This window comes from Arvicola amphibius, chromosome 15 (assembly GCF_903992535.2).
Source record: "Arvicola amphibius chromosome 15, mArvAmp1.2, whole genome shotgun sequence".
Taxonomy (NCBI): Eukaryota; Metazoa; Chordata; class Mammalia; order Rodentia; family Cricetidae; genus Arvicola; species Arvicola amphibius.
The window spans coordinates 14,545,568-14,573,475 of NC_052061.1; the positions used below are offsets into that span (position 1 = coordinate 14,545,568).

The 27,908-nt window shown below is 50.4% G+C and overlaps 2 protein-coding genes across 2 annotated transcripts in view; one reads left to right on the forward strand and one right to left on the reverse strand.

Moving 5' to 3' along the window:
* Positions 1–1,224: 1,224 nt before the first annotated feature.
* Positions 1,225–4,703, reverse strand: Rtbdn (retbindin). Its single transcript, XM_038313331.1, has 5 exons — positions 4,493–4,703; positions 3,375–3,534; positions 3,145–3,255; positions 2,169–2,265; positions 1,225–1,410 (listed from the first exon to the last, which is right to left on the reverse strand). The coding sequence occupies exons 1-5, from the start codon at positions 4,659–4,661 to the stop codon at positions 1,225–1,227; spliced, it is 723 nt and encodes a 240-aa protein (XP_038169259.1). The 5' UTR covers positions 4,662–4,703.
* Positions 4,704–17,394: 12,691 nt separating this feature from the next.
* Mast1 (microtubule associated serine/threonine kinase 1) overlaps positions 17,395–27,908 on the forward strand; it is a 28,697-nt gene continuing 18,183 nt past the window's right edge. Inside the window, exons 1-8 of the mRNA XM_038312757.1 lie at positions 17,395–17,477; positions 18,837–18,925; positions 19,309–19,384; positions 23,083–23,161; positions 24,722–24,882; positions 25,025–25,100; positions 25,248–25,457; positions 27,757–27,858. Of these exons, the coding sequence (XP_038168685.1) occupies positions 17,395–17,477; positions 18,837–18,925; positions 19,309–19,384; positions 23,083–23,161; positions 24,722–24,882; positions 25,025–25,100; positions 25,248–25,457; positions 27,757–27,858 (876 nt within the window). The remainder of the gene's footprint in view (positions 17,478–18,836; positions 18,926–19,308; positions 19,385–23,082; positions 23,162–24,721; positions 24,883–25,024; positions 25,101–25,247; positions 25,458–27,756; positions 27,859–27,908) is intronic.

Genomic DNA, 27,908 nt, shown 5'->3' on the forward strand with positions numbered 1-27,908 from the left:
CCTGGAACTCAATTTGTAAACCAGGCTGGCCTTAAACTCACAGAAATCTACCTTTCTATTTTCTCCTGAATGATGGAAATAAAGGTGTTGCTAGGCATTGGCGACGCACGCCTTTAATCCCAGCACTCGGGAGACAGAGGCAGGTGAATCTCTGTGAGTTCGAGGCCAGCCTGGTCTACAGAGCGAGATCCAGGACAGCCAGATCTCTCCGGGAGGTGGGGAGGGAAGATATACATATCTCTGTGTGTGTGTGTGTGTGTGTGTGTGTGTGTGTGTGTGTGTGTGTTGCATGTGGATATGTCTCTGCACCACATCCATGCAATACTCAATGAAGTCAGAAGAGGGCACCAAATCACCTGCAGCTGGAGTTAGAGATGATTTTGAGCCACCTTGTGGGTATTGGGAATCAGGTCCTCTGCAGGAGTCAGTGCTGTTACTGGCAGGGGTGTCTCTTGAGTCCTCTTCTCTATTACCTTTCATGCTGTTGTAGTGGTGCACACCTTTAATCCCAGCATTTGGGAGTCAGAGGCAGGCACACCCCCGAGTAAGTCCAGGTCAGGCAAGGCTACATGAGACCCTGACTCGAAGCCAGAAATAGTTTGTTTATTTGGGGGAAAGGAACATTAGTGCCACCACAAATGTGGAGGTCAGAGGACACCGTGCAAGAATTGGTTCTTTTTTGTTGTTGTTGCTTTGTTTTGTTTTTTGTTTTGAGACAGGGTTTCTCCTTAGCTTTGGAGCCTGTCCTGGAACTAGCTCTTGTAGACCAGGCTGGTATCGAACTCACAGAATTCCGCTTGCCTCTGCCTCCCGAGTGCTGGGATTAGTGCTGGGATTAAAGGCGTGTGCCACCACCTGCCGCCTTCCCCCCCCCCCCCCCCCCACAAGAATTGGTTCTTTTACTACCGTGTGAGTTCTGGGGATAGAGCATGGGTCATCAGTTGGCCTGCTGGGCCATTTTCCTGACCTCTCTTTCCTTTCCTCTTCCCCCCATCTTCCTCCTCCCCTATGAGATTATCATTTTTTCGCAGTTCTTCCTAACTACTTCTCCAAGCAGCAGCCACGTCATATAACATGGTCTAGGCAGTAACTTTATTCTTTAAAAGAGAGCAAAATAAGTGAGCGGTGAGCCATCTCTAGGATAATGGGTAGAAAAAGTCTGTCTAGGCAACCCCGGGGCACGGTTTGGGAGGGAGAGGAGAGGGATGTGACTCTAGGTGGCTCCTACTCAGGGCTGTCACCGCTGCCACTACCGCTGCCACTGCCTGCAGCATTCAAGATCCAGGTGCGAGAGCGGCGGGCCCTTGGAGAGGAGGTGGAGATGTTGAGACAGTGGTGTGAGCCAGGAGCTGCCACCCGTAGTATGTGGCCCAGAACTGTGCGACACAGGTCTTCAGCATTGGCAAAGGTCTAGGAGAAAGGGTGAGGTCAGGGTTAAGGAGGGTGGAACCTGCGTTGCTGGGACAGGTCTTCTGGCCCAGGGTGTGATCTGGGCAATAGTGTTCCTTTGAGGGGCTGGTCAGTCTCTGGCAGGGCCAGAGCCAGGGGAGGGGTAACAGGTTTCTTGGGCCTGCTGAGAACCCAGAGCAGACAGTAACATGGAGGGAGAATCTGGAGTCAGTGGACTCCTGGGCACTATGCGCACGCCCCACTCGGAGGCTGGGACGGTGGAAGAGTGGAGCGTGAGCCTATGGTCTAGGTAGGTAAGGTGGGCAAGTGAGGGCTAAGCACTTTAGACTAGAGATGGTTCCTCCAGTAAGAGAATTAGCTGCTCTTGCAGAGATCCCAGGTTAGATTTCCAGTGCCCGCATGGTAGTTTAGAACCATGATTCCAATTCTAGGGACTCCACACTGTAAGGACTTCCACCAGACACATAGGTAGTACGCATGCAGGCAGGCAAAACACTCATACACAGAATAAAACTAAGTCTTTAAGATTATCAGGCTGTGCTAACCCACACTTTTAAAGGGATTGAGAGTACTGGGAAGACAGGCAGGTGGATCTTGTCAGCCTGGTCTAAGTAGTGAGTTCCAGGATAGCAAGAGCTTTGTAGAAAGTCCCTATCTCAAAAAAGTACCTAATTAGTTAAAAGACCTCAGGTGCTGGAGCAGGTCGGTACTCCAGACCACAATATGAATCCCATCCCTCCCCTCACTCTGGTCCTTACCTGCCCATAGGTGCGGCAACTGGCCTCACAGCCCCTCTTCCCAGAGGGCTGCAGCCAAGTCGGGCCACAGGTAAAATCTGCCTTGCAGGTAGTGAGCCTGTGTATGTGAGGAGGGAAGATGGGTTAGGGTTTTAGAGCCAGTTGGTTTGTCCTGCTCTCTGACCAATGGCCTCACTTCTCAGGCTCCATTCCTTCAAAAGACGAACCCAGCCTTTGCAGGGTCCATACCTCAGGCTTATTTATTCATAGACAGGACCTGAAGCTAGTCTAGAAGCTATTGTCTCAGGATGACCTTGAACTCCTGACCCTCTTATCCAAGCACTGGTATTAGAGGCCACCAGTACCACCACAGTATCCATTCCCTTCCCTTTTAAAGTATTTAACTTAATATAAGGTTTCTCTGTGTAGCCCTGGCTGCCCCTGGAACTCTGAAGACCAGGCCGGCCTGGAACTCAGAGATCCTCCTGCCTCTGCTTCCTGAGTGCTGGAGTCAAAGGCATGTGCCGCCATCAACCAACTTAAAATTACTTTTAAATTACGTGTGTACACACTAGTGCCGGTGGGTTCCAAAGAGGACGTCAGATCCCTGGAGCTAGAATTACAAGCAACTGTGAGCCTGACATAGGTATTGGGAACTGAACCCAGGTCCTCTGAAAAAGCAGTAAGCACTCAATGGCTGAGCCATCTCTCCAGCCCAGAGAACCTGTTTGTGAGCCGCTCCTTGCATTCCTTTTTTAGCTCCTCTAAGGGTCAAAAACTTGAATCTTTTGACACTTCCTGGCCCTCCAGAGCGACGGCTTCACGCTGTCGTAAATGTTAGGTCATTCTCTTTTACCTCGGCATCTACCTAGATCTACCCTCTCTACCTCGGCTACACACTAGCTCTCTTCTCATAGACCAACCCCGGTTCTGTGGGGGCCTAAGGCCCTCCGCCCTGCCATACTGTTGGGCACGCCCCTGTCCCCGCCTCCCTTACCAAGTCTGGCAGAGCTCTGGGCAGAGAGGCTGCTCTCGGTGTGCTCCAAGCAGCAGCGGATGGAAGCGATTGCGGAGGGTACGTTGAAGGCGTCCCAAGAAGAATTCACATCTGGACGTGGGAGAGACAGAACAGGCAGGGCACAGTCCTCAGGGGAAATTAAATCTGAGGCCAGGTGCGGGCAAATAGGGCGAAGAACCGAGGGACAGGCTAGTGGGTGCAGTACTCACTCTGGGCTTGACACACCGCAGCTCTCTAGAGGGACCCCTGGGCTTGATGCCTCTGGCCTGTCTATCTCTGAGGTACAGCAAGGTTTTGGAACTGGTGATGCCTGTGAACCAGGATCTTGGATCCTCGGGTAAGGCTGTGGAACCGAGGACTGAGGGTGCCCTGACAACAGGAATTTTATCAGCCATCCCAAAGAGAAGAACCTTAAAAAGATTTCTTTTGAGTTGAACGAAGCAGCATGGATCTGCAATCCCAGACACTTGGAGACTGAAGCAGAGGGAATCTTAAGTTTAAGACCAGTCTAGGCAACCTAGATCCTGGTGAGAATAAGAACAAACGGGGCTAGGGTATGGCTAGTGCTATAAAGCTCGCCTAGCGTGTGAAAGGCACCAGGTTCTGAGAAAGGTGGCTTCAAGCAGTTAGAACCGTGTATTGCTCATAATAATCAGGTTATATATAGCATAGTGTGTATGTGCTTCATTTCCACAACACCTGTATGTATGTTCTGTGATTTCTCCATGTTCTTATTTACTGGGACTGGATCTAGGACACTCTCATGTTAGGCATACATTCTGTCATTGCACTATATCTTCAGCATTATTGATACTAACTTTTAGAATTGTATTTGTTGTGTGTGTAGTCATATACCACCATGTGTGTGGAGGTCAGGAAAAGTCGCAGGCGTTGATTCTCTCTTCACCGTATGGGTTCCAGGGACCTAACTCAGGTTGTTGAGCAATCACTTCTACCCACTGAGCCCTCTCGTCAGCCCTATGCATGTATTTTGAGGTAGAGTTTCGCGTGGTTCAGCCTGACCTTCCAGCTCCCTATGTAGCTGGCCTTGAAATCCTAATCCTCCTACATCCACCTTCTGTGGGCTGGGATTACAGGTGGGCATCACTGTGCCTAACTACCCAGGTCAACTGACTGGCTCAAGGTCACAGCACTGAGGTGTGGATTTGAATTGGAACCAAGCAGCCCGATACCCAGAGGCTGGACTGTTAAACAGCATTCTTCATCACTAGCCCTGGCTGCCCACCCTCGTCGCTACCCTAAACCCCTCTTACAAGAAAGCTCAGAGTGGGGTTTCTCTGGGTTAGGGCTTACATAAGATGCTCACCTGCTAGGTGCAGCTGGTTTGTGCCCACACTGGCTGGCAGCCCAGGATGTCCCCAGAACATAACTTGCAGTGGGTAGCTCCCTCCATAGGCCACCAAGAAGATCCATGCCAGGATCAGTCGCAGGGCCCAGTCCAGGCTGCTGGGTTGAAGGTGGCCTTTGTGGGCCATGTCCACCTGAGACAAGAGCCAGCTGGTATGGAGGGGCAAGGTGTCACTGTCCTGGAGGTCCAGCTGAGCGCTGGTTAGCGGACACCAGAAATGAATGCCAGGAGGCACAGAGAATGGGCAATACTAGAGGAGCCAGGCAAAGGCCGGGCTCTCAGAAGCCTATGGGGGAGTTTCATGGAGGAGCCCCTCCCAGCAGACACATCCCTTCCGTTCATTCTTTCTGGCCCATGCATCACCCCCAGTTTAAACCACACGTGCAAACAATCTCTCACCCTGTTTGCCCTCTACTAACTTCCTTCAGAAGGCAGGATCACCTCAGCACTTCCAACCCCCTCTTCCACCCAAGACTTCCTCTATCTCTCCAGCCCTGCCCTCCTCACTACCTTCACGGTCACCTTCTCTGGATCCACAATCGGCTTAGGAGCTTCCACCCTGGGCTGGACCTTTAGTATCAGCTCGACTCTGGCAGGGCCGGGGATCTGTCACTAGGCACTACAAGCTTCTGGAGAGAGGAAGGCAAGGTATGGGAGACAAGATTCCCACCTCCCTACCTACTCCCTGCCACTCACCTTTAGCGGGCTGGCGTATAGGGACTGTTGAGACACCTCAGAACCACTGAACAAGGCCGGCGAACAGCGGCAACTGTAAGGGGTGCGGTTTGGTTCGGGGGCGGGGCTTTCCAAAGTCCCACCCCCACAGCCACAAAACACGTGCTCTGGGACTGGTGCATTTATATCTACAAGCTTGCCCTGTGTTGAACTCGGGATTTAAGATCCTGTCTGTCAGACTCTGGTGTGTGTGTGTGTGTGTGTGTGTGTGTGTGTGTGTGTGTGTGATGTGTGGGTAATCCTGTGTCTCTGTCTCTTTGTTGTGTGAGAGGATGTCTCTTGAGTATGTAGTTTCATGTGCATGCCGGCTGGTACAGGCTGCTGTACCTTTCTCCAGTTATTGCAATGTGTGCCCTTTAGCATTCTGTCCATTAATTCGAGATATTTATTCTGCTTTTTTGAGACAAGGTTCTGTGTAACTTTGGCTATCCTGGAACTTGCTCTGTAGACCTTAAATTCACAGAAATCTGCCTGTCTCTGCCTCCCAAGTGCTAGGGTTAAAGGTGTGTGCCACCACACCTGCCCAATAGACATTTATTAAACATACATTCTGAGAAGCTGTAATCCCAGCACTGGGGAGACAGAGGCAGGACTAGTCTACAGAATGAGTTCTAGGACAGCCATGGCAGAATTCCTGCCTCAAAAACAAACACACAAAGCAACTCAGTACTGGTTTCTGGGGTGCACTTATACGAGATATGACAAATCTGTCTTCACAGAATTGAGTCCACTCAAGATGGAGAACCAGGTGGGGGACACAGCGCTGGAGAAGGGGGTGTGCAGGGCTCTCATGCACCTGTGTGCAAGCTGCTGGGAGGAGTGTGTATCTGTGTGTTAGGTGGGAACTGGGAGCTGCTGGGAGGAGTGTGTATCTATGTGTTAGGTGGGAACTGGGAGCTGCTGGGAGGAGTGTGTATCTGTGTGTTAGGTAGGAACTGTGCACCATAGAGCATCCTTGGGTTTTGGAGTTGTGCATGTTGGGTTTGTAATTTTTTTTGAGTGTGCTTGCATTTGATAAGTGTCTGTATGTCTGTTTTTCCTAAATATATGATATATGTTTGTATGACTGCAGAGTGAGATTTTTAAACGGTATCTTTTATGTACATGAGTGCTTTATCTGCATGTATGCCTTTATATAAGAAGAGGGCATCAAATCCCACAATAGATGACTGTGATCCACTATGTGGTTGCTGGAAGATGAACTCCAGACCTCTGGAAGAGCAGTCAGTGTTCTTAGCTGATGAGCCATCTCTCTAGCCTCTCTCTCTCTCTCTGTGTGTGTGTGTGTGTGTGTGTGTGTGTGCGCGCGCACTTGTTTATGCACATTATGTGTGTCTGTTTGCCGGATATTTGCAAATATTTATGTATGTTGTGTGTGATTCTCTTTGCTGATTATGTGTGTAGCTTTCTTATTTATATTTTACTACTTTAAATCAGGTGTGTGTGTCTGTCTGTCTGTCTCTGTGGATATGAGTGCAGTTGCCCTGTGAGGTCATAGTCCTCTGAACAGATCCCCTGGAGCTAGAGTTACAGGCAGCAGTGAGCTGCCTGACATGGGTGCTGGGAACTGAACTTGGGTCCTCTGCATGGGTGGTATGTTCTCTTAACCACCGAGCAACCCCCCAACCCATTATGCACGCTTTTGGAGAATAGGTGGGTCTCTATTTGAGGAGCATGTACACATTATGTGTGAATACTTGTTCGTGTCTGTGTTAGAAGAGTATGTATGTGTAAGGGTATGCAGTGTTTGTGAATGTATTTGTAGAATATGTGTGTACACAAGAGTGTATGTGCAGAGCACTGTTTCTGCTTTTACTCATATGTCATATGCATGTTTTTAGAGATATGCATCCATCCTTATAGAATAAGTATAGCATCACCAGAAATGTGTCTCCCTCCTATCTCACAGTGGGGCAGGCACTTTTAAAGACTTACTTTATTTAATAAAAATAATTATTTAATTATTTTAGTGTGCATTGGGTTTGGGGTGTGTGTGCACTTTACTGTAGTTGCCTGGGGAGGTCAGATGCCTCTGATCACCTAGAGCTGAGGGTACATGCTGTTGTCAACTACCCCTGTTTCTCTGCAAGAGCCTCAATCACTCTTCTTTTAGTTTATTTTATGCATATAGGTATTTTGACTGCATGTGTATGTGCACCATGTTTGTGGCTGGCACCTACAGAGGCCAAACGAAGATATCAGATCCCCTGGAATAGGAGTTATGAACAGTTGTGAGCCCCAAGGCAGGGATGTAGTTTTGGTCTCTTTTCATTGCTGAACCCCCATTTTGCCAAATTTCTTACTTTCTCACCGAACATGCTCAGTAGATGTTGAGTAAGGAAATTAATGAATTAATGCCTCCCTAGGGAAGGATATCCCTGTGTAACCCAGGCTAGACTGGAACTTCTACCTCTCTATTTTTCTATGAGCAACAGTGACATTACAGAGGTCCCAGGAAACAGCTTTTGTCTGGGCTGGACCAAACCAGGGTGGTTGGGAGTCATATCTATCGTGTTTGTGGGGTTTGCCTCCCTCAAGACCCTGTGCACACGCATGCTCTCATCGCCTTCACGGTGCTCACATTTCAGCACCGTGGACAGGAGCACGAAGCCAGCACCAGGGACAGCTTTCTAGGCCGGGAACAAGAGAAAAATTACAAGTCGTGGATAGACAAACATAAGCAACAGACACATTGAGGTGGTTACGCTGACAAACTGAGACAGAAAGACGCAGGGCAGCAATAACAGGCAAAGGTGCAGAAACGAGGGCCAAGCACCAAGAACACACTGACCCAACCCTCGTCTCCCCTCCGTTGTCCGGCGGAAGTCACTCTAGTTCAGAGGGCCTCCCCTCCAAGACCTTGGGTCAGCTACGGGATGCCACCCTAGGAGAGGCCTTCCCGCTCTGTCTAGGGTTCAGGTGATGTCCTCTTCAACGCTGGGAAGCATGGTCAACTGGAGCGGAGTAAGGATCACTCCGTCTGCCCCCTCCCCAGCTACCCGCTAATCGCTCTTATAAATATATCCTGACCTGGCCTAACTCCTTAATCCTGACCATGAGGCAGACTCTGGAGGGGCTGCTGGGCTTAAAGGGCTCTGTCCTGTGTCAGGCAAAGGAAGGCGGTCTGAGTTGAGTGTATATACACATTTTTCTGAGAGGGAAACTCCCATGAGAACCAGCCTCTTGACTGAACACGTGACTCTGTAAGAATGCATCTGTGGAGATCTGAGGGTGTCCTGGGGTGGAGACAATTTCCCACAGAGAAGAGAATATGCCTTCGAGTGGTCCTATTGGGGGGATATTCGCTCCAGGGTCCCCAAATATACCACCAATGGGATCTTAGAAGAAATGCCTCTTCAGGAAGGGGGAAATTGAGATGAAGCGTCACCTCTCAGACACTATCTCTATTAGGAGTGATTTTCAGGGTGAAGGGATAGCTCTTCATGGCAGATCACATCCTTGTGGGAATGTGTCGCCTGTGGGGGGCCGCTAGTCGCACCGGGAATTCGTCTGTTGAGAATAGCTCCCTTGGGGATCTTTCTTGGGTTGGAGGGTCTGTGCAAGAGAATGTCTTGATAGGGTCTCTCGTCAGCATGCCTCCCTTAGGGACATCTGGAGGCTCCACCCACCCAACCCTGCTCGCCCCACCACCACCAGCGCGGGCAGCGGTGGCCGAAACCGGGCTCCAGCTCCCAGACGCAGTGACGGAGCCGGGCCCGCCCCGCTTCGCTCCGCCCTCCGCCCCCCCTCCCTCACCGGCCGCCGCCGCGGTCCCCGAGGCTTCTCTCTTCCTCCCTCCTCCCTCCTCCTGCTGCCGCCACCTCCCTCCTCCCTCCCCCGGACCGAAGTCGCCGCCGCCATGGACGATTCGGGCCTGATCCGCCGCCGGAGGCTGCAGGTACGCTGCAGCCCGGGCTCCAAGGAGGGGATGGGGTCGGTGCCCTGGGGCGGGGCCGAGCAGAACGCAGGAGAACTTGCGCCCGGGTCGGCCCTGGCGACCCTTCGTACTGCTAGAGGATGCTCTGGGCTAGGAGTGCAGTGGCCGCGCGTCCTGGCAGCGCGGACCCCGCCCCTCAGGCGTTGCCCGTGTATCCCGGAGGCTACTGGAGGGGCTGCATCCTAGCGCGCCCCCTCGAGGATGGCTTGGGTTGCATCTGGCCCCACCGGAGTCGGAGGCAGCGGGGCCCAGGTCCTAGCCCAGACGTTTGGACAGTCTGGGGGTGAAGGTGCGGCAAGTAAAGTTATTGCCCCAGGGTTCGAGCCCCTCGGGGTTACCAGCGCTTCAGCAGCTGTAAACATGTTTGTTCGTCAGCCTCCCACCTCACCACCCCAGAGCCCTTCCTAGGCTTGCGAACCTGAGTCCTCCATTCACCTGTCTGGCCACTAGGACTCTTCCTACTGCCCTAATTGGACAGGCACCTAGACAGCCTTCCCACTTTCCATTCCACCCCCTCCACTACAATACTCCCACCACACACACACATACACACACCCGCCCGCGATCCTTAAGTCCAGCCCAGCTTGTGGGTGGGCGGGAGCGATTTTTAGCTCCTTGCAGTCAGTCTTCGAAGATGCTGGTCGCTAGGCTGCGCAGGCGCAGGAGGCGTGAGTCCAGTGCACAGAGTGGGATATTGAGGGTTTTTGGAGTGAGGGAAAGCTGAAACAAATCCTCAGCCAGGTAGGGAGTTTGAGGCTGAAACTGTCCTCTGAGATTTGGCTTGTCCTTCTGAGTTTATAAACTAACCTCATAGGGGAAATGACTTAACGTCTAAGGCTACCGAGAAGCTGGTCTTTCTGAGCTTCCTTGGAGGTCAGTCCCTGATTGTGCTCCAGAATTTAGACTAAATCAGTTGTGAGCCCAGGCTCTTGTCCAATTGTAGGCTCCCTTAATGTATCATGTCCAAGATCAAGACCACGGAAAGATGAGCAATCAGTAAGGGCAGGGGGGAAAATGAGACTCGTAGGAAAGACATCCCAGGAGGCTGGAACAGCCTGATTGGAAAGCTAATTTGCTTTCAAACAGAGTCTCAAAGCCTGGGCTTCTCGACGTCTTCCACACTTTCCCACCTGCTCCCAGGGTAGATCAGGAGTGTGAGTCTTGAGTACGAGAGGGTGTTGCGGCAAAGCCAGAGGAAGTACTACAGCGGCTAAGCCGGTCCAAGGCACCCGCTCCTCGCAGAAGGATGGAAGTGGGCGGGCCCTGAACGGGGTGTGTCCCGGTCCTTCGAACCGGCGCCGAATCCCATTGGCTCAACGCCACGCGGGACTTTGTCTCTGACGCAAGCCTCCGCCCCCCAACCCTATATTACTGCTGCTCATCCACTCAGTTCAGGACATGCAAGGAATTCCTGCTCTCTCGAATGCGGCCACTTTAATGCCTGGGTCCACTCACTCGCATCGGTTCCACCGCTAAGCAAATATCCCGCTATCCCTCAGCTCCAGAGTCGCCCGTGTGCAGTTAGGATACCAAACACGAAGAGCACAGCACCCTGGCGGGAGAAGCAGAACAGCTCTGCAGTTGGAGTAGGGGAGTGTGAGGTGGCGTTTGTCTAACATGACTCCAAGGTTCTACATTTCTCTTCTTTCTTTATTTTTATCTAATTTAAAAAAACTCTGTTGAGACAGCATCTCACTGTGTAGCCTGGAACTTGCTATATAGACCAGGCTGACCTCGAACTCACAAAGATTCCCCTGCCTCCGCCTCCCGAATACAGAGAGGATCTAAATTTCTGTGGCTCTGGTTTGTCCCTTTTCTCCACTCTGGGATGTTTATGGGGAGCTTGCAGATGAGGTCCATTCTGAGGACTTCTTTCTGTGCTGTTTAAAGATTCTTTAAGGCTTATTATCCTATGCCTCATTACAAAGGTCCGGAGACCTTGGCTCCATGACTAAAAAATCCAAGTATTACTTTTGCTAGGTCCATTAAAGCTGCTTAGCTTGTGAACCGGGAGACCAATTCACCCCAAACCTGCCATTACAAGAGAGAAAATCTAGTCTGGCTTTCTGGTCACTGTGGCTCCCCAGGGCAGTGCCCTTTGACCCTGCTCTGTCTGAATGCCCTTTGCACATGGAAGTGGTAGGATCCTCAGAGACATTTCTGCTGTGTGCCATGTCTATCAATAACTCTTTTTTTCAAAAGATTTATTTATTTATTTATTATGTATACAACATTCTGCCTTGATGTATGCCCACACGCCAGAGGAGGGCACCAGATCTCAGTACAGATGGTTGTGAGCCACCATGTGGTTGCTGGGAATTGAACTCAGGACCTTTGGAAGTATAGCCAGTGCTCTTAACCTCTGAGCCATCTCTCCAGCCCCAATAACTCTTATTCTGACTTATTGCTTTAGCATTTTTTATTTTTACTTAAAAATTTATATTACTAATTTTGAAATTTATGTGTAAAGATGTTTTGCCTTCATGTATGTCTGTGAACTACCAGTAGCCAGGGATCATAGAGGCCAGAAGAAGGCATTAGATCCCCTATAACTGGAATTTCAGACAGCTGTGAACTGCCATGTAGGAATCAAATCTGGGTCCTCTGCAAGAACAAGTGCTCTAAACTGCTGAGCTTTCTCTCCAACCTGTATCTGTCTGTCTGTCTCTCTTTCTCTCTGTCTGTCTCTGCGTGTGATGTATGTATGTGAGCATGTGTCACAATTTGTAGGAGGGGGTTCTTTCCTTTCACTACGTGGGTCCGGTGGCTGTAACTCAGGGAACTAGGCTCATTAGAAAACACCCTTAAGAGCTGAGCACCTCTTCTGCCCTGTACTTACTGCTTGCTGAGCATACACCAAGTGCTAGGTACCACCCTAAAATGCCCAAACCTGCATCACCACACAGATTCCACTAGGAGACAGGGGTACTTTGGGAAGGTCATTTGCCAAGGTCATAAAAGGCAAGTTTGGAATTTTAAAGCCAGGTTTTCATCTCTGAGAGATCATAGAAAGGATTATGATGTACTGGTTTTTGTTGTTTTTGCACACGTATGTATGTGGTGTGCATGCATGTGTATATGTGCGTGAGTACACACGCGTGTGCACATGTGTGTGGAGGCTGGAGGTTGATACCTACTGTCTTTCCCCAGTCCTCTATATATTTACTGATGTTGGTTCTCTTGATGACCTCAGAGCTTGCTAACATGGGCTAGTCTAACTAGTCAGTCTGCCCTGGGGGTCCCTTATCTCCACCCCATCACAGCACTGGGATTGCTGGGGAGCCCTCTTGCCCATCTAGCATTTGGGTAGGTGTTGAGGACTAGAATTCTGGTTCTTGTTTTGTTTTGTTTTTTAAAAGACTTTACTTATTTTTATCTATTGAATAGGGTGTTCCTATGTAGACCAGGCTGGCCTTGAATCTGCCTGTCTACTCTCTTCCTCTCAAGTGCTGAGATCAAAGTTGCACACCACCATTCCCTGCAAGAAGTATTTTATTCTTTTTTTTTTTTTTTTTTTTTTTTTTTTTTTTTTTTTTTTTGGTTTTTTTCGAGACAGGGTTTCTCTGTGGCTTTGGAGCCTGTCCTGGAACTAGCTCTTGTAGACCAGGCTGGTCTCGAACTCACAGAGATCCGCCTGCCTCTGCCTCCCGAGTGCTGGGATTAAAGGCGTGCGCCACCACCGCCCGGCGAAGTATTTTATTCTTAAAGATCTATTTTAATCATGTGTATGTGTGTGGGTAGTTGCACACAAATACAAGTGCCCACAGAGGTCAGATGTACTAAATACCTCGGAGCCTGGGTTACAGGCTGTGAGCTACCTGATGTGGGTGCTGGGAACTGAATTCAGGTCCTCAGGGAGAGCAGTATGTGCTTTTAACCACTGAGCCATCTCTCCAGCCCTGGAATTCTGGTTCTTAAACTCATTCATTACGCCTTTTTTTTTTTTAAAAAAAAATTATTTATTTATTTATTTATTTGTTATGTATACAATATTCTGTCTGTGTGTATGACTGCAGGCCAGAAGAGGGCACCAGACCTCATTACAGATGGTTGTGAGCCACCATGTGGTTGCTGGGAATTGAACTCAGGACCTTTGGAAGAGCAGGCAATGCTCTTAACCTCTGAGCCATCTCTCCAGCCCTCACTATGGTCTTTATCCACTGGAATGTCATCAGCATCATAACATACCTTTTTTTCTCCTTCAAAAGATCCACTGAAGCAAAGGCATGCTAGCTTGCATCTACAATCTCAGCACCCGGGAAATGGAGACAGGAGTTCAAGGACAGCATAGGCTACAGGAGACCTTGTTTCAAAACAAAACAAATCTTTTGAAGCCTTCACCCAACCCTCCTCACCTGCATTGCTAGTCAACCTACTTTACCTCAGCCTGTGAAACACTGATTGCGAGATGATGGTTACTAATCCCATTGCTCTCCTCTGAAAAGGATCGGGACAACTTTTCCTCCTTTGCATTTTTGTTTTGTTTTTTGTTTTTTTTTTATTTCTGTTTTTTTTTGGTTTTTGTTTTTTTTTTTATTTCTGTTTTTTTTTGTTTGTTTGTTTTTTTTTTTTTTTTTTTTTTGGTTTTTTCGAGACAGGGTTTCCCTGTAGTTTCTAGAGCCTGTCCCGGAACTAGCTCTTGTAGACCAGGCTGGCCTCGAACTCAGAGATCCGCCTGCCTCTGCCTCCCGAGTGCTGGGATTAAAGGCGTGCGCCCCCACCACCCGGCTGGTTTTTTTTTTTTTTTTTTCAGAGAGTTTCTCTGTGTACCCCTGGCTGTGCTGGAACTTGTTCTGTAGAGTAGGCTAGCCTCAAAGTCAGAGATTCCCTTGCCTCTGCCTCCCAAGTGCTGGGACTAAAGTGTGTGCCATCACCACCTGGCCCTCCTTTTCATTTTCTAAAGATTTATTTTTATAATAAATTTAATTTTTTAAAATTATTTATATTTTATGCCTGAGTGCTCTGCAAATACACCTACATGCCAGAAGAGGGCATCAGCTCCTATTATAGATGGTTGTGAGCCATGTTGTAAGCGGACTTTTCGTGTAAGTATTCATGCTTGGTCATTAGCTTAGGCTTGTTACTAACTAGCTCTTACAATTTAAATTAACCTATATTTCCTATCTAAGTTCTACCATGTGGTTCATGGCTTGTTATCTCATTTTATTTCTTTTTTGTTAGTTTTGTTTAGTTTTTGCTTTTGTTTGGCTTGGTTTGGTTTGGTTTTCAAGACAGGGTTTCTCTGCTTAACAGTCCTGGCTGTCCTAGAACTCACTTGGTAGACCAGACCGGCCTCAAACTCACAGAGAATCACCCATCTCTGCCTTCCAGGTGCTGGGATTAAAGGTGTACACCATTAAGCCCCGGCTTGTTACCTCATTTTCTAAAAGTCCTGTTTCCTCTGTGTCTGGCTCCCAACTCTGGAGACTCCCAGTGTCCTCCTAGTCTGGCTTTCTTACCCAGTCCCTTTCTGCCTAGTTATAAGTCAGTCAGCTCTTTATTGACCAATGAGAGTAAATACGTATTTACCGTATACAAAGATTGTTCCGTACCAACCACATACCACGTGGTTGCTAGGAATTGAACTCAGGACCTCTGAAAGAGCAGCCAGTGTTCTTAGCTCCTGAGCCATCTCTCCAGCCTTATTACCTCATTTCTTCTTTTTTTTTCTTTTTATTTTCTTTTTTTGAGACAGGATTTCTCGGTGTAGCCCTGGCTGTCCTGAAACTCTATAGATCAGGGTGGCCTAGCCTGGAACTCAGAGATCCACCTGATTCTGCCTACTGATTGCTGGAATTATATATATATATATATATCTCCATATATATATATATATATATGTGTGTGTGTGTGTGTGTGTGTGTGTGTGCATGTATATGTATATATATGTATATATACTTTTTAAATTAAAGAGATTTGGCTCCTCTCAAAGTCCCATTTACTATGCTACCCCAACTCTGCGAGCAGGCCTTGAGTGGGGCAGGGCTGTCAGGACGTAAGAAGTCATTCATTTTTTTCATTTATGCTTGAGACACATAAGTTCTATTTTATGTCCAGGCCTTCTTCCTTGCAGTCCCCTAGAGCTCTCTCCACAGTTCCTCTGTGGCGGCCCCTCGTCCTTTTTAAATTTCAGTGTGTGTGTGTGTGTGTGTGTGTGCGTGTGTGCATGTGCATGCGTGTGTGGTGGGTGCCTGCCCTGAATGAACATGTGGTAAACGTGGAGATCAGAGAATAACTTCTGTAAGTCATTTCTCTTCTTCGACCATGTATGTCCCAGGGACCAAACTCATGTTCTCAGGTTTGGTAGCCTGACCCACTGAGCAGTCTTACAAGCCACCTTTTCCTTTTATTTATTTATTTATTTATTTATTTGTTTGTTTATTTTGAGTCAGGATCTCTGTATATAGTCTTGAACTCACTATGTAGCCAAGGATAATGATGAACTCTGTTTTTATTTATGTGTCTCTTGCCTGCGTGTATGCCTGTGCACGATGTGTGGGCAGTACCCACAGAGGCCAGGAAATAGTAGCACCATTTGCCCTAGAACTGCAGTGACAGACATTGGTACGCTGCCATGTGAGTGCTGGCAACTAAACCTGGGTCCTTTGCAAGAGCAACAAAGTGTTTTTAAGCACTGAGCCATCTCTACTATATTATTACTTCTTTTTAAATATTTATTTATGTTTATAATATTCTGTTTGTGTGTCTGCCTGCAGGCCAGAAGAGACCTCATTACAGATGGCTGTGAGCCACCATGTGGTTGCTGGGAATTGAACTCAGGACCTTTGGAAGAGCAGGCAATGCTCTTAACCTCTGAGCCATCTCTCCAGCCCCTATATTATTACTTCTGTATTACTCTTATTTGGTGTCTGCGGGTTATTATTTTAAAAGGCATCATCTATTATCATATTATGGAGTCCGAGACAGTCCCCACTGCAAGGACATCCTGCCTCAGCCTTCTGTGTAGCTAAAATGACAAGCAATTGCTTCTAAATGCTTTTTCCCAAAGGCCAGACGTTCATTAAGACCTGATGTTCAAAAATGTATTTTTATTTATTTACCTGAGACAGGGTCTCACTGTATAGCTCTGGTTGGCCTGGAACAAGATGTGTAGACCAGTCAAATTCAGAGAGATTCTCTTGCTTCTACCCCCCGGGTGCTGAATTAAAGGTGTGTATATCCACCAGCAGCAGGAAATATTCTTGGGGAGAGAAACTTTGCAATTATTTGTGGATGTCAGTGGGAGTGTAGAAGTACACAGCTTTCTTTTGGAGTGGGTTCTCTCCTTCCACAGTGTGGGTCTTAGGAATCCACCTCAAGCGATCAATCTTGTTAGCCTCTGGGTCTTCAAGAAATATTTTTCATGACTGAGGGTATAGCTCACCTGGGAAAGAGCACCAAGGCCTGGGTTTGATACTCAGTACCATATACAGGGTGTGGTGGAGCATGCCTGTATGCCGGTGCTGAGGAGGTGTAGCGGCAGGATCAGAAGATCAGCTACACAGCAAGTTCAAGACCAGCTTGGACTACATGAGACCCTATCCAGAACAAAGAACAATGTTTTACAAATATTGTCATGGTGGCTCACAACTGTGATCTGAGCACTTTGGACGTGAGGCAGTGGGATCTCTGGTTGGAGGACAGCCTGGGTGAGTTCCAAGCCATCCTGAGCTAGAATGAGATCCTGTCTTGGCAGAAAGCAAACAAAACTTTATTCGCATGAACATGCTTTCAGATGTCCAGCTGGGTCTATTTCTTGTGCACTTGACCCTGTTTTGGCCACCGGGAATCAGGAGAAAGGCCAGGGTGACATGGCCATGCTGACACTCTTGCTCCTTAGGTGAACGGAGCTGCAATTTGGGCAGTGCCCATATGTCCACGCTGACCTCCATCCTTTTTACCCCTTTTTCTTCCAGAAGGATTTGCCCTTGCCCCGGAAAAGCAGCAGGTGAGCCTTGGGGGAAAGATGCACCAGCATGCTACCCCCAGGTAGGGGCACCAGGCGTGCACGCGGGCGGGGCCTCGCGCGGCGACACCCCGCAGCGCCCCCTCGCGACTGGCCGCAGCAGCAGGGCCCTCCCCTCCCCCGCCCTCCCCTGGCCGCCGCTGCGGCTCCAGCCTCCGCCCAGCGCACTCGCTCCCCGCGCTGCTGCTGCCGCACCTGCCACCATGTCGCCGCCGCCGGGTCATGTCTGACTCTCTCTGGACCGCGCTTTCCAATTTCTCGATGCCCTCCTTCCCCGGCGGCAGCATGTTCCGCCGCACCAAGAGGTAGACCCCCCACCCCGAAACCCTATTCTGGTCTTCCCGGTGAAGCCGCCCCGCCGGCTGCTGCGGCAGGGCGGGGCCGGGATGCTGCTCGCTGTCCAGCTGCGCCAGAGGTGTCCGCTGTGCTCTCCCGCAGGGGATGGGGTTGAACGCGGGCGGTGCCGGCCGTGCTGCTGTAGAGACTAGAAAGGCCTGAGATAGGGACAGGGGTCGTGCTGGCGGGGGGTTGCAGCGCCTTTGTTTGCAGACGTGGTGGGCTCAGGCGGCCCGGTGGGGGTAGGGTACCGCGGGGAGGGGGGGCTTGGCACCCTCAGAACAATAGCCGCAGCTTGGCCTCCCCCCGCCCCCATCCGCGTGCTCTTGGACAAGCTAATATGCTCAGTCACTGCGGCTGAGAGCGAAGGGGCTAGAGCGACTGGGGGCTTCTCTTCTGCAGATGCTAGGAGGAAGGGGGGGTCGCTATGACTGCATGGACCCTCCCAAGTCGAACACAGCCTCACACTGAAAATAGTGACACGGCGTTACACACACACACACACACACACACACAACCCTAGTGGCTCCCATACACTCACTGGGAGGCACCACATGTACTCAGCTACAGGTCAAAGCCATGGACAAATAGGGTCATCTCCGGTGTCACACACAGACACACACGCACGGTGCTCGCCAAGTAAAATGCTACATGCAAGACCACCCACCCAAAACGACCCGTTTTCAAAATGACACATCCACGCACCTAACCCTGTCACAACAGCTGTGTCAGATTGACACCAGGATAAACATAGGGACTTCTGCAGAGGCAAGGACACACAGAGTCACATAGCACGTATCCATGTGGTGCATCGTTGCATGCTTGGAGGTGCCCAGTGTCACAGGGTGCTAAATTCACACACAGGGATGGGAACACACACAGCCAGTGTACCTAGTGCTGATTACCCTGGTGACAACTGCACACCTGCAGCGGAAGTCATGCACCTTGCAGGAGTCACACAGTCATGTACACGCTGTGTTTCTCACTGCACCACACACAGAGAAAGATGTGTTGTCCCCGAGATAGCATACCTGACACACCAGTGTGGGTCTCATACTGTGGATGCCACATGTGTCTATAGACTGTGAATGTTATGGGCATTTCAAGGACACGGACATTCAGGATGACCAGTGGTGTCACCATGGCTATCAGGCCATAATTGACACAGATCTCACAGAGCTGCACGGGAGTCACACTCTACTCTGGACGTGTCACACACTGGCTGCGGCGTGGAAGAGAAGTGAGGATCTGAACCGGAAGAGTGACTTCATAGGCTCACACTCAAGGGTCTGGGGCCTCTCTTGATCCCTGCTCTCCTTCCCTGACAGTTGCCGCACCAGTAACCGGAAAAGCCTCATCCTGACAAGCACTTCACCGACCCTGCCGCGACCCCACTCCCCGCTGCCAGGCCACTTAGGTGAGACAAAGATGCAGCAGGGTACGTGAGGATTGAGACCATAGGAGGCGGGGACACAGCCGGGGCGTGGCCATTCCTTATGGGCGGGGCCATTCTGGATTGATGGAGTGGGTTGCACCCAGTTTAGAAGCTGGGTTGGACGTTGTAGAAGCAGAAAGGAGGAGCCAGAGCTGAAGGGCGGAGCCATCTTAGAGGAGGCCGAATAGACAGACACCTGGGTGAGTTCAGTGACTCGAGAACCCCCAAAGTGTTGAGAGAGGCGGGGCCACTGCAAAAGGGGCGTGGTCGACCATACATGCACGGGCCTACATTAGAAAGGTGAGCTGTCCCTAGCAACTTATTTTGGTGATCAAAAGACCCTAAAGCCCTCCTTTCTCCTGCAGGTAGCAGTCCCCTGGACAGCCCCCGCAACTTCTCTCCCAATACCCCTGCCCACTTCTCGTTCGCTTCCTCCCGAAGGTGAGTCCCTCCCCTGAGGGCCCCAGAACTCAGTATCCTCCCCATCCACCGTCTGGGCCACCATCTGTTCTTGTCCTAATTGCACCCGAGTAGCCTCTGGGGACCAGTGGAAGGGCCTCTATGTCCTACTAGAATTCAAGGTGGAGCTTATAAAAAGGTGGAACCAATCACTGATCCAGAATGGAGAGGAGGGGTCCTCCTTTGCAGTGGAGGGAAACTGCTGTACTCTGGGGCCCCAGGGTCGGCCTCCTCCAAGCCTTGTGCGCTTGGCCGAGCGTTTCCATAGCAACAGAACAGGGCTGTCAAGATGAGGTGCGCAAGCGCACAGAGCCCATCTAGGGCCTCAGTGCCTCCAGCGGGGGGGGGGGGAGGGTGGTTAAGGCATTTTCTCAACCTTCCAAAACGTAAGATGTTACATTTGCCTCCAGGGTTCTCGGTGGATTTAAATAAATCTTTTTGGGGACCATAATGAAAAGTGGGGAGGGGCAAAGACTTCCTGCATGTTGTGGAGAAACTTAGAGTCATTGGAATCTTTGGGTCGGGAGTGGAAGTTGGGGCGCCTTTTCTTTAGCTATATTCATGGTTATGAACCTGAAAGGAACAGGACACATGGGATGAAGGATACTTTATTTCTGACCTTGGCGTGATGAGGGGAGGGTGAGGCAGGAAAGATAAAGGATGGGGATCATTGCAAAGACGGATGAAGGCTGTAGGAGAGAAGTGGGGACAGAGATTGACTTCCTGGACAGGGTGGGGAGCCCCTTTCAACAGTAGTAGAACTTAGCTGAAGGGAGTGGGAGCCAAGCATGACTGGGTTTGTTCTGTGTAGAAAGAGGCCAGAGCCCACCCTATTAGAGTGTGTGTCTATGGTACTGGCCGTCTGAGTGCCAGTATGCACGTGTACACAAGCGTGAATGATGGGCAAATGCATTCAAATGTAAATCTATGTGTACTGTAGGTTTGTAAACGCATGCTAAAGGAGGACACCCCCACCTCTGCATCTCTGTGGCATGTGCAGCCGGTGTGGGATGTGTGTGTGTGAGTGTCTGAGGGAGCGTGTGCCTGTGTGCATCAGTGAATGGGTGTCAGTGTGTCTGGATGAGGCTGTGGTCCTGCTGAGCGGGAATGGATGCGAATGTATGCCTGTGACAGAGTGTATATGTGACATAGGAGTTCTGGCCCGTGTGCATCAATGGGTGTGGGCATCAGTGTGACTGGATGGGAGTGTAGTTGTGTGGGAGTCTGACTGTCTGACAGTGAATGAAAGTCTCGACTGTGTAACTGCGTGGAGATGAACCACGGAGTGTGTGAGTCAGTATGCAACTCTACGTGTGTCAGTGTGCGCCTCGGCTCTCTTGTGTATATCGTCGTGTCAGTGAGTGTCTGCTTTGGCATGTGATTGTGCATTAGTGTGTGAGAGTACAGTGTTTGGGTTCATGGACGGGACTGACTACGCATGCTCACAACTGCGTTTAGCAAGGAGATGAGTGTGGAACTGAGAGCTGGAATTTACTCTTTTCTTTTTAGTTTTTTGAGACGGGGTATCCCCGTGTAGTCCTGGCTGTCCTGGAACTCACTCTGTAGACCAGGCTGGCCACAAACTCACAGAGATCCACCTGCCTCTGCCTCCTGAGTGCCAGAATTAAAAGCTTGTGCCACTACCACCTGGCTGAGAGTTGGAATTTTCTTTCCGGTTTTCTTTCTTTTTGAAGGCAGGGTTTCTCTGTGTAGCCCCGGCTTTCCTGGAAATTGCTAGAAGACAGGCTGGCCTTGAGAGTTGAAATTTTTAAAAAGATTTTTAAATTTTATTTTATTTTTTATGTGCGTGTATACCACTTGAGTGCCTGGTGCCCTCTGAGGTCCAAAGAAGGCACCAGATCTCCTGGAACTGGAGTTATAGGACTATGGAGTCACTTTGTGGATGCTGGGAACTGAACCTGGGTCCTCTGTGGGAGCAACCAGTACAGGATTCTTAACTGCTGCCCCACCAGTCCCAACAGTCTGAATTTTTGTATGTGTTTTGTTTTGTTTGGGACAGGGTCTCATATAGCTTAGGGTGGCTACAACTTACCCTGTAACCAAGGATGAACTGACCTCTGCTGCTAAGGATCTCCTCTGTCTTGAGCAGCTGTTTTCGCCTGTTTGCCAGCAAATCCACCCCCTTTTCTCTCAGAGATGGGCTCTTCCTATTGTAGCCCTGTCTGACCTAAATGGTTTTGTAGACCAAGCTGGCCTTGAACTCACAAAGACCCACTTGCCTCTGCCACCCAAGTGCTGGGACTAAAAGTGAGCACAATCATTACCAGTCTTGACCTTTTTCTTTACATGTATTCCTTTCTTTACGTGTGTCATCCACTCAGGTGTGTGTGAGACTGCGTGGTGGGTGCTCATGGGGAGGTCAGACAACAACGATCAGGACTCGGTCTGCTGTAACTACCATGGGTTCCAAAAACCAAACTCAGGTCACCAGGCTTTCAAAATAAGCTCATTTCCCTACTGAACCATCTCAATGGCCCTTATTTTGTTTTGTTTAATTTTTAAGACATATATTTTGTTTATATGGCTGCCTGTATGTATATGCATCATGCCTGCAGGGTTCAGAAGAAGGATTCATTCCCTAGTCCCTGGAACTGTGAGCCAACATGTATGTGCTGGGCACTGAACCTGGGTCCTTTGCAAGATCAACAAGTGCTGTTTTGTTTTGTTTTGTTTTGTTTTGAGACAGGGTTTCTCTGTAGCCCTGGCTGTCCTGAAGCTCACTATGTAGTCCAGGCTGACCTCAAAGGCTTTGATCCTCCAGCCTCCACCTTCTGAGTGTTAGAATTGTCATCACGTGCCAGTCTCTTGGTCTCAGTCCGTGAACTCAGCCAAACTAGGCACAAGAACATGAGAGGTTGTGGTTACACTGTGAGAGTGACTGTGTGAACAAGCGTGTATAGACCCAAGTCACTGTGTCTCTGGGTCTGTGAGAGGGTGGGTGTCCTTTGCCTGAGAAGATGCCCAGGGTCTTCTCTGAGAAATTTCCTGTGGGAGATCCCTGGAGTTAGATACTGGGGTTCCAGGGTGTGATTTATTCATCTTAGCTTCTTTTTTTGTTTTGGTTTTTGGTTTTTCGAGACAGGGTTTCCCTGTAGTTTCTAGAGCCTGTCCTGAAACTAGCTCTTGTAGACCAGGCTGGCCTCGAACTCAGAAATCTGCCTGCCTCTGCCTCCCAAGTGCTGGGATTAAAGGAGTGCGCCACCACCGCCCGGTTACTGAGCCACATTCTTAGCTTCCTTTGGATGGGCTTTTCCAATCCTTCTGTGCCCAATCTGGGGGGGGGGGGGCTTTTGTTTTGTTGTTTTTTGAGACAGGGTTTCTCCGTGTAACAGTTTTAGCTGTCCTGGAACTAGACCAGGCTGGCCTTGAACTCACAGAGATCCGCTTACCTGTGCCTGGGATTAAAGTCTTGCACCACCACACCCTGCTGGGGGGTTGGGTATTTTGGTATGATTATAGTACCAAACAAGGAAGGATTCTGGGGAAGTCCCAAAGATAGGGATTCTTCCTCCACGACCATGGCATCTGGTTTAAATATGCCATCTTTCCCTGAAAGCCTCAGGTACTTGAGGCTTCCCATCCCCCATCCCCATGCTGGTTCTCACTCCAGGAGTGAGAGGGCCCCTGGCAGAACTCAGAGCAGCTTGTTTGGGTTCCAGGGCGGATGGACGCCGCTGGTCGCTTGCCTCTCTCCCTTCCTCTGGCTATGGCACCAACACACCCAGCTCAACTGTTTCAGTGAGTATGCAGAGGGAGACGAATGGGGGGGGGGGCGGGGACTGAAGTGACCAGCTCAACTGTTTCAGTGAGTATGTGGAGGGAGATGGATGGGGGGGGGGGCGGGGACTGAAGTGACCACATGAAGACCAGTGGTCTTGGATGGACTGAGAGGCTGGGTTCCACTGCCCTTCGTGAATGTCCATTTGTCCATCCACTAGAGGTGACATCTTTCCCCCAGAGCCTCATCTCTGCTCTCCCTGCATTTTTCTGGGAACCTACTCATTTCTTGTTATCCATGATGGCACAGTCTTGGGGGATTAAGGCATGTGCCCAAGTGTCTTTACCTGGCCAAAGTCAGGCCACCATGGCTTCTACCTAGAGACAATTTGCTTGCACATTGGACACTCAAATCTCTCTCCTTCAATGCCCTTCGGAGACACAGCTCTGATTCCCTTACTCCCCCACTGCTGTGAGGTTTAACAAACGTTGATACGTGATCACATGACTTGGCTAGGGGTATAAAACAAGGCTTCCTGGAAGAAGTGGTTGACACCAGGACAAAGGGTCAGCCTGAATGGGAAGGGGTTGGGGTGAGATGCTCAGGAGGCCAGCAGCATAGGGTCAACTCCCGAAGGCCTCAGGAAATATGGCACAGCAGCAAGTTGAGGGTCGCTGTGTCATGTAGCTGGCTGTGGGGGCATGGGCCTGCCATCCCAGCTGGAGAGTCTGAGACAGGAACATCAGGAGCTCAAGGCCAGCCTGAGCTAAATGAGACCTACTTCAGTTCCTCACCACCGAGAGAGAGAGAGAGAGAGAGAGAGAGAGAGAGAGAGAGAGAGAGAGAGAGAGAGGGAAAGGAAAGACAAATTGCCAAGGAAATTAGCTGTATTGGTAGAGTGTTTGCCTTTCATGCCTGGGGGCTGGGGGCTTGATCCACAGTACCATAAAAGAAAGCAAGAAGAAGGAAGGAAGGGATGGAGAGAGGGAGGGAGGGAAGGAGGGAGGGAGGGAGGGAAAGAAGGAAGGAAGGAGAGAAGGAAGGAAGGAAAGAAGGAAGGAGAGAGGGAGGGAGGGAGGGAGGGAGGGAGGGAAGGAAGGAAAGAAGGAAGGAAGGAAGGAAGGAAGGAAGGAAGGAGAGAAGGAAGGAAGGAAGAAAGCTAACCGTGCAGCCAAGACTTGGAGCAAAGCAAGTGATTCACAGGGGAATGGCCCAAACTTGGAAAACAGCTAATGCCAAGGCCCTGGGGCAGAAGCACGTGCATGTGCAAGGATCAGCAGGACCAGCGGGGATGGAACAGAGCAGGCAAAGGGGAGAGCAGGAAGAAATGATGGCAAGGAGACAAGGCCCGGAGGGCAGGATCTCGTGGTCTAGTGGAAGGCCTTGAGAGTACACTGTGATATGATAGGCCCCCCGGGATGGTTCCGCACGGCAATATCCCCCCGCCCCCATCCACTTGGTGTTTTGAGATAGGGTCTCACTCAGTGTAACCGAGGCTGGCCTCAAACTCTGAAGTGATGGGATCACAGAAGGGGGCCCCAGTGCTGGCTCTGACTCCTCACTTTCTCCTACTACTCTAGTCCTCCTGCTCCTCCCAGGAGCGCCTTCATCAACTCCCCTACCAGCCCACGGTGGACGAGTTGCACTTTCTGTCCAAACACTTCGGCAGCACCGAGAGCATCACAGACGAGGATGGTGGCCGCCGCTCCCCTGCCGTGCGGCCCCGCTCTCGGAGTCTCAGGTACGCTGGCACTTGCGAGAAATGGGGTTTTGGTGCATGACCAAGAACCTTAGGCCCTGGGAAAATAGAGTGAAGCGCGCCGGGGTTTGGGGAGTCAGCACAAAGACAGGGTGCTGGACAAACGAGACTTCTTTTCCTGCAGTCCCGGCCGCTCCCCCTCCTCCTACGACAACGAAATCGTGATGATGAACCACGTGTACAAGGAGCGGTTCCCAAAGGTGAGACCCCCCCCCCCCACCCAATGACCATCACTAGCTCGTGGGCGCACCTGGGCTCCGCGCGCCCCCTAGCGGTCGGAGCGCGCGGCGCAGGCTCCGGTGACCGCAGCCTCCAAGCTCTCCCTGCATCCTTGTACCGCTGCCCAGGCCACCGCGCAAATGGAAGAGAAGCTGCGGGACTTCGCCCGCGCCTACGAACCTGATAGCGTGCTGCCGCTGGCCGACGGCGTGCTCAGCTTCATACACCACCAGATCATTGAGCTGGCTCGAGACTGCCTTACCAAGTCCCGCGATGGGCTCATCACCACGGTCTACTTCTACGAACTGCAGGAAAATCTGGAGAAGCTGCTTCAGGATGTGAGTGTCAAGGGCTTCAGACCCTGTCCACGAGCTGGGCAGGTCCCTCCTGGTTCCTCCTGTGCGAAGTGCACAGAGCCGGGAGAGCAGCGGGAGACTGGGAGGTGGTTCCCACTGTAGGTCCGATGGAGGAGCTAGAATTTATTTCCTTAACGGCCTTTAGTTGTTTAAACAATTGTCACCTTCTCCGATGGCCTAGACCCTCCCTTCTTACCCCTCACTGGGAATTGAACCCCATGACCTAGAATAATTGAGACAAGTGCTCTATAACTGAGATACATTTCCAGCCCCTATTTGTTTGTTTGCTTTTACTTTTTGTTCAAGACAGGGTATCAAGTAGTGCAGGCGGGCTCCCATCTTGCTATGTAGCCGAGGATGGCCTTGAACCCCAGAACCTCCAACTTCCACCTCTTGATTGCTGGGATTACAGTTTTATGCTACCACTTCCGGTTTATGAGACGCTGGGATGCATCCCAGGGCCTTTGCATGCTAGGGGAGCACTCTACCAACTAAGATACATCTCTAGTTTGCACTAAGTTGCCCACAAACTGGCCTTGAACTTGCCATCTTCCTGTCTCGGCTTCCCGGTGTCACAAACCTGCAGCCCCACACACAGGCTGTGTGTAATTTCTAACTCTGCACACACAGCACATTCTGTATATTTTTACCTGTCTTCTTTCTTGGTTTCCCTACTCCAGTTGTTGGGCACCAGGTTCAATACAGAGTCCCTGGTGTCTGGCTCACAGTACATGCTCACCAAATATTACATACGTGTCTCTGGGGGCATGGCTCATTGACAGAGGGTTCGCTTAACATGTGTTAGCCCCAGGTTCTGTCCCTTGCACCACACACACCACACACACACACACACACACACATACCATTGGGTGAACCTACTGTGGCATCACACGCCTGTCAATCAGCACTAGGGAAGCTTAGGTAAAAGCATTCCAAGTTCCAGGCCAGCCTGGCTTCCACAGCAGACCTTGCCTATGAATGAATGAGGGAATTAATTAATGAATTAAGTGGGTATATGAATAACAGCAAATGAGACAGTATCCCAGCCAAGTCAAGGATGGTGGAGGGCACTTATTGAGCCCTTCCTCTGTGCCGGGACATAGCTGGCACAGAAGACAAGTATCCCAGCCTTCCTGTGGTGCAAGTGCCAGTTCAGGAACCACGGAAACAGGTCAGCTGACATTTAGGGCTAGAAGGGACAGAAAACAGGGACTGGATGCCTTTTTAAGAGTTCTCAGGTGGGCTCTCTGGGGCTGTGACATGGGAATTGGGACAAGAATACTAAGTAGACGGCTTCTTGGAAAGAGCCAGAAGGAGTGTGCCCTGAGTGGAGGAAGCAGTAGGCTTGTGTTAGACCCATCTCCAGTGCTTGCTCTGATGCCATTTAACCTTGTGCCCAGCAGAAGTCAAGGACGGCAAGTTGTTCACTCCTTTCCTTTTATTTTTTATTTTATTTTGTTTTTAAAGATGTGTTTTTGTATTTTCTGCACATGGGTGTTTTGCCTACATGTATGTTTGTGCATGAGTATGTATGTGCATTGCCCACGGAAGCCACAATCCCTTGGAACTGGAATTACAGAAGGTTGTTGGTGCTGTGGGGGTACAAGGGATTAAACCTGGCTTCTCTGCAAGAATAGCCACTGTTCTTAACTTTGGGGCTATTTCCAGCCCATCTTTTTAATTTTAAATTTTACCTATTATTTGTATGGGAGACACACAAGAGGGCAACTTGTGGGAGTCACTTCTGTCATGGGTTCTGGGAACCAAACTCAGGCTATAAGACTTGCACAGCAAGTACTATAGCCTGCTGAGCCATATCCCTGACTGCCACCCCCACCCCGATGTGTGTGTGTGTGTGTGTGTGTGTGTGTGTGTGTGTAGGATAAAGCCCAGGTAAGCAGGCCCTCCTCTCCCACTGACCCACATCTGGAAGAATGGTAGGGCTGGTAACCCCCTTGAGCCCACAGTAGGAGACAGCCCTACTCCCAAAAGATGTCCTCTGGCCTCCACGTGTGGTACACACCATGGTACACACATTCCTACACCCTTGTACATCATACATACACAAATAATAAATAGCCATCCCTTTGGACAGGGTCTCACTTGCTGTGTAGAGCAGAGCTGGGCTTGCACCCCCCAGCTCTCTTCTGGAAATGGGACAGTAACAACATTGCGGGCTCTGTGCAGCCCCAGAGCCTGGGGAGCCGTGTCTAAGAACGAGGCCTGGCCCTGGTGGAGCAGATGACCCGTGAGCCCCATTCCCTCATTTCCTCTGCTGCAGGCCTACGAACGCTCTGAGAGCCTGGAGGTGGCCTTCGTCACTCAGCTGGTGAAGAAATTGCTCATCATCATCTCTCGCCCTGCAAGGCTTTTGGAGTGCCTGGTGAGGGGCTGCTGGAGGGCTGTGGGGGGATGGGGTGGCCCTCGGCGGGC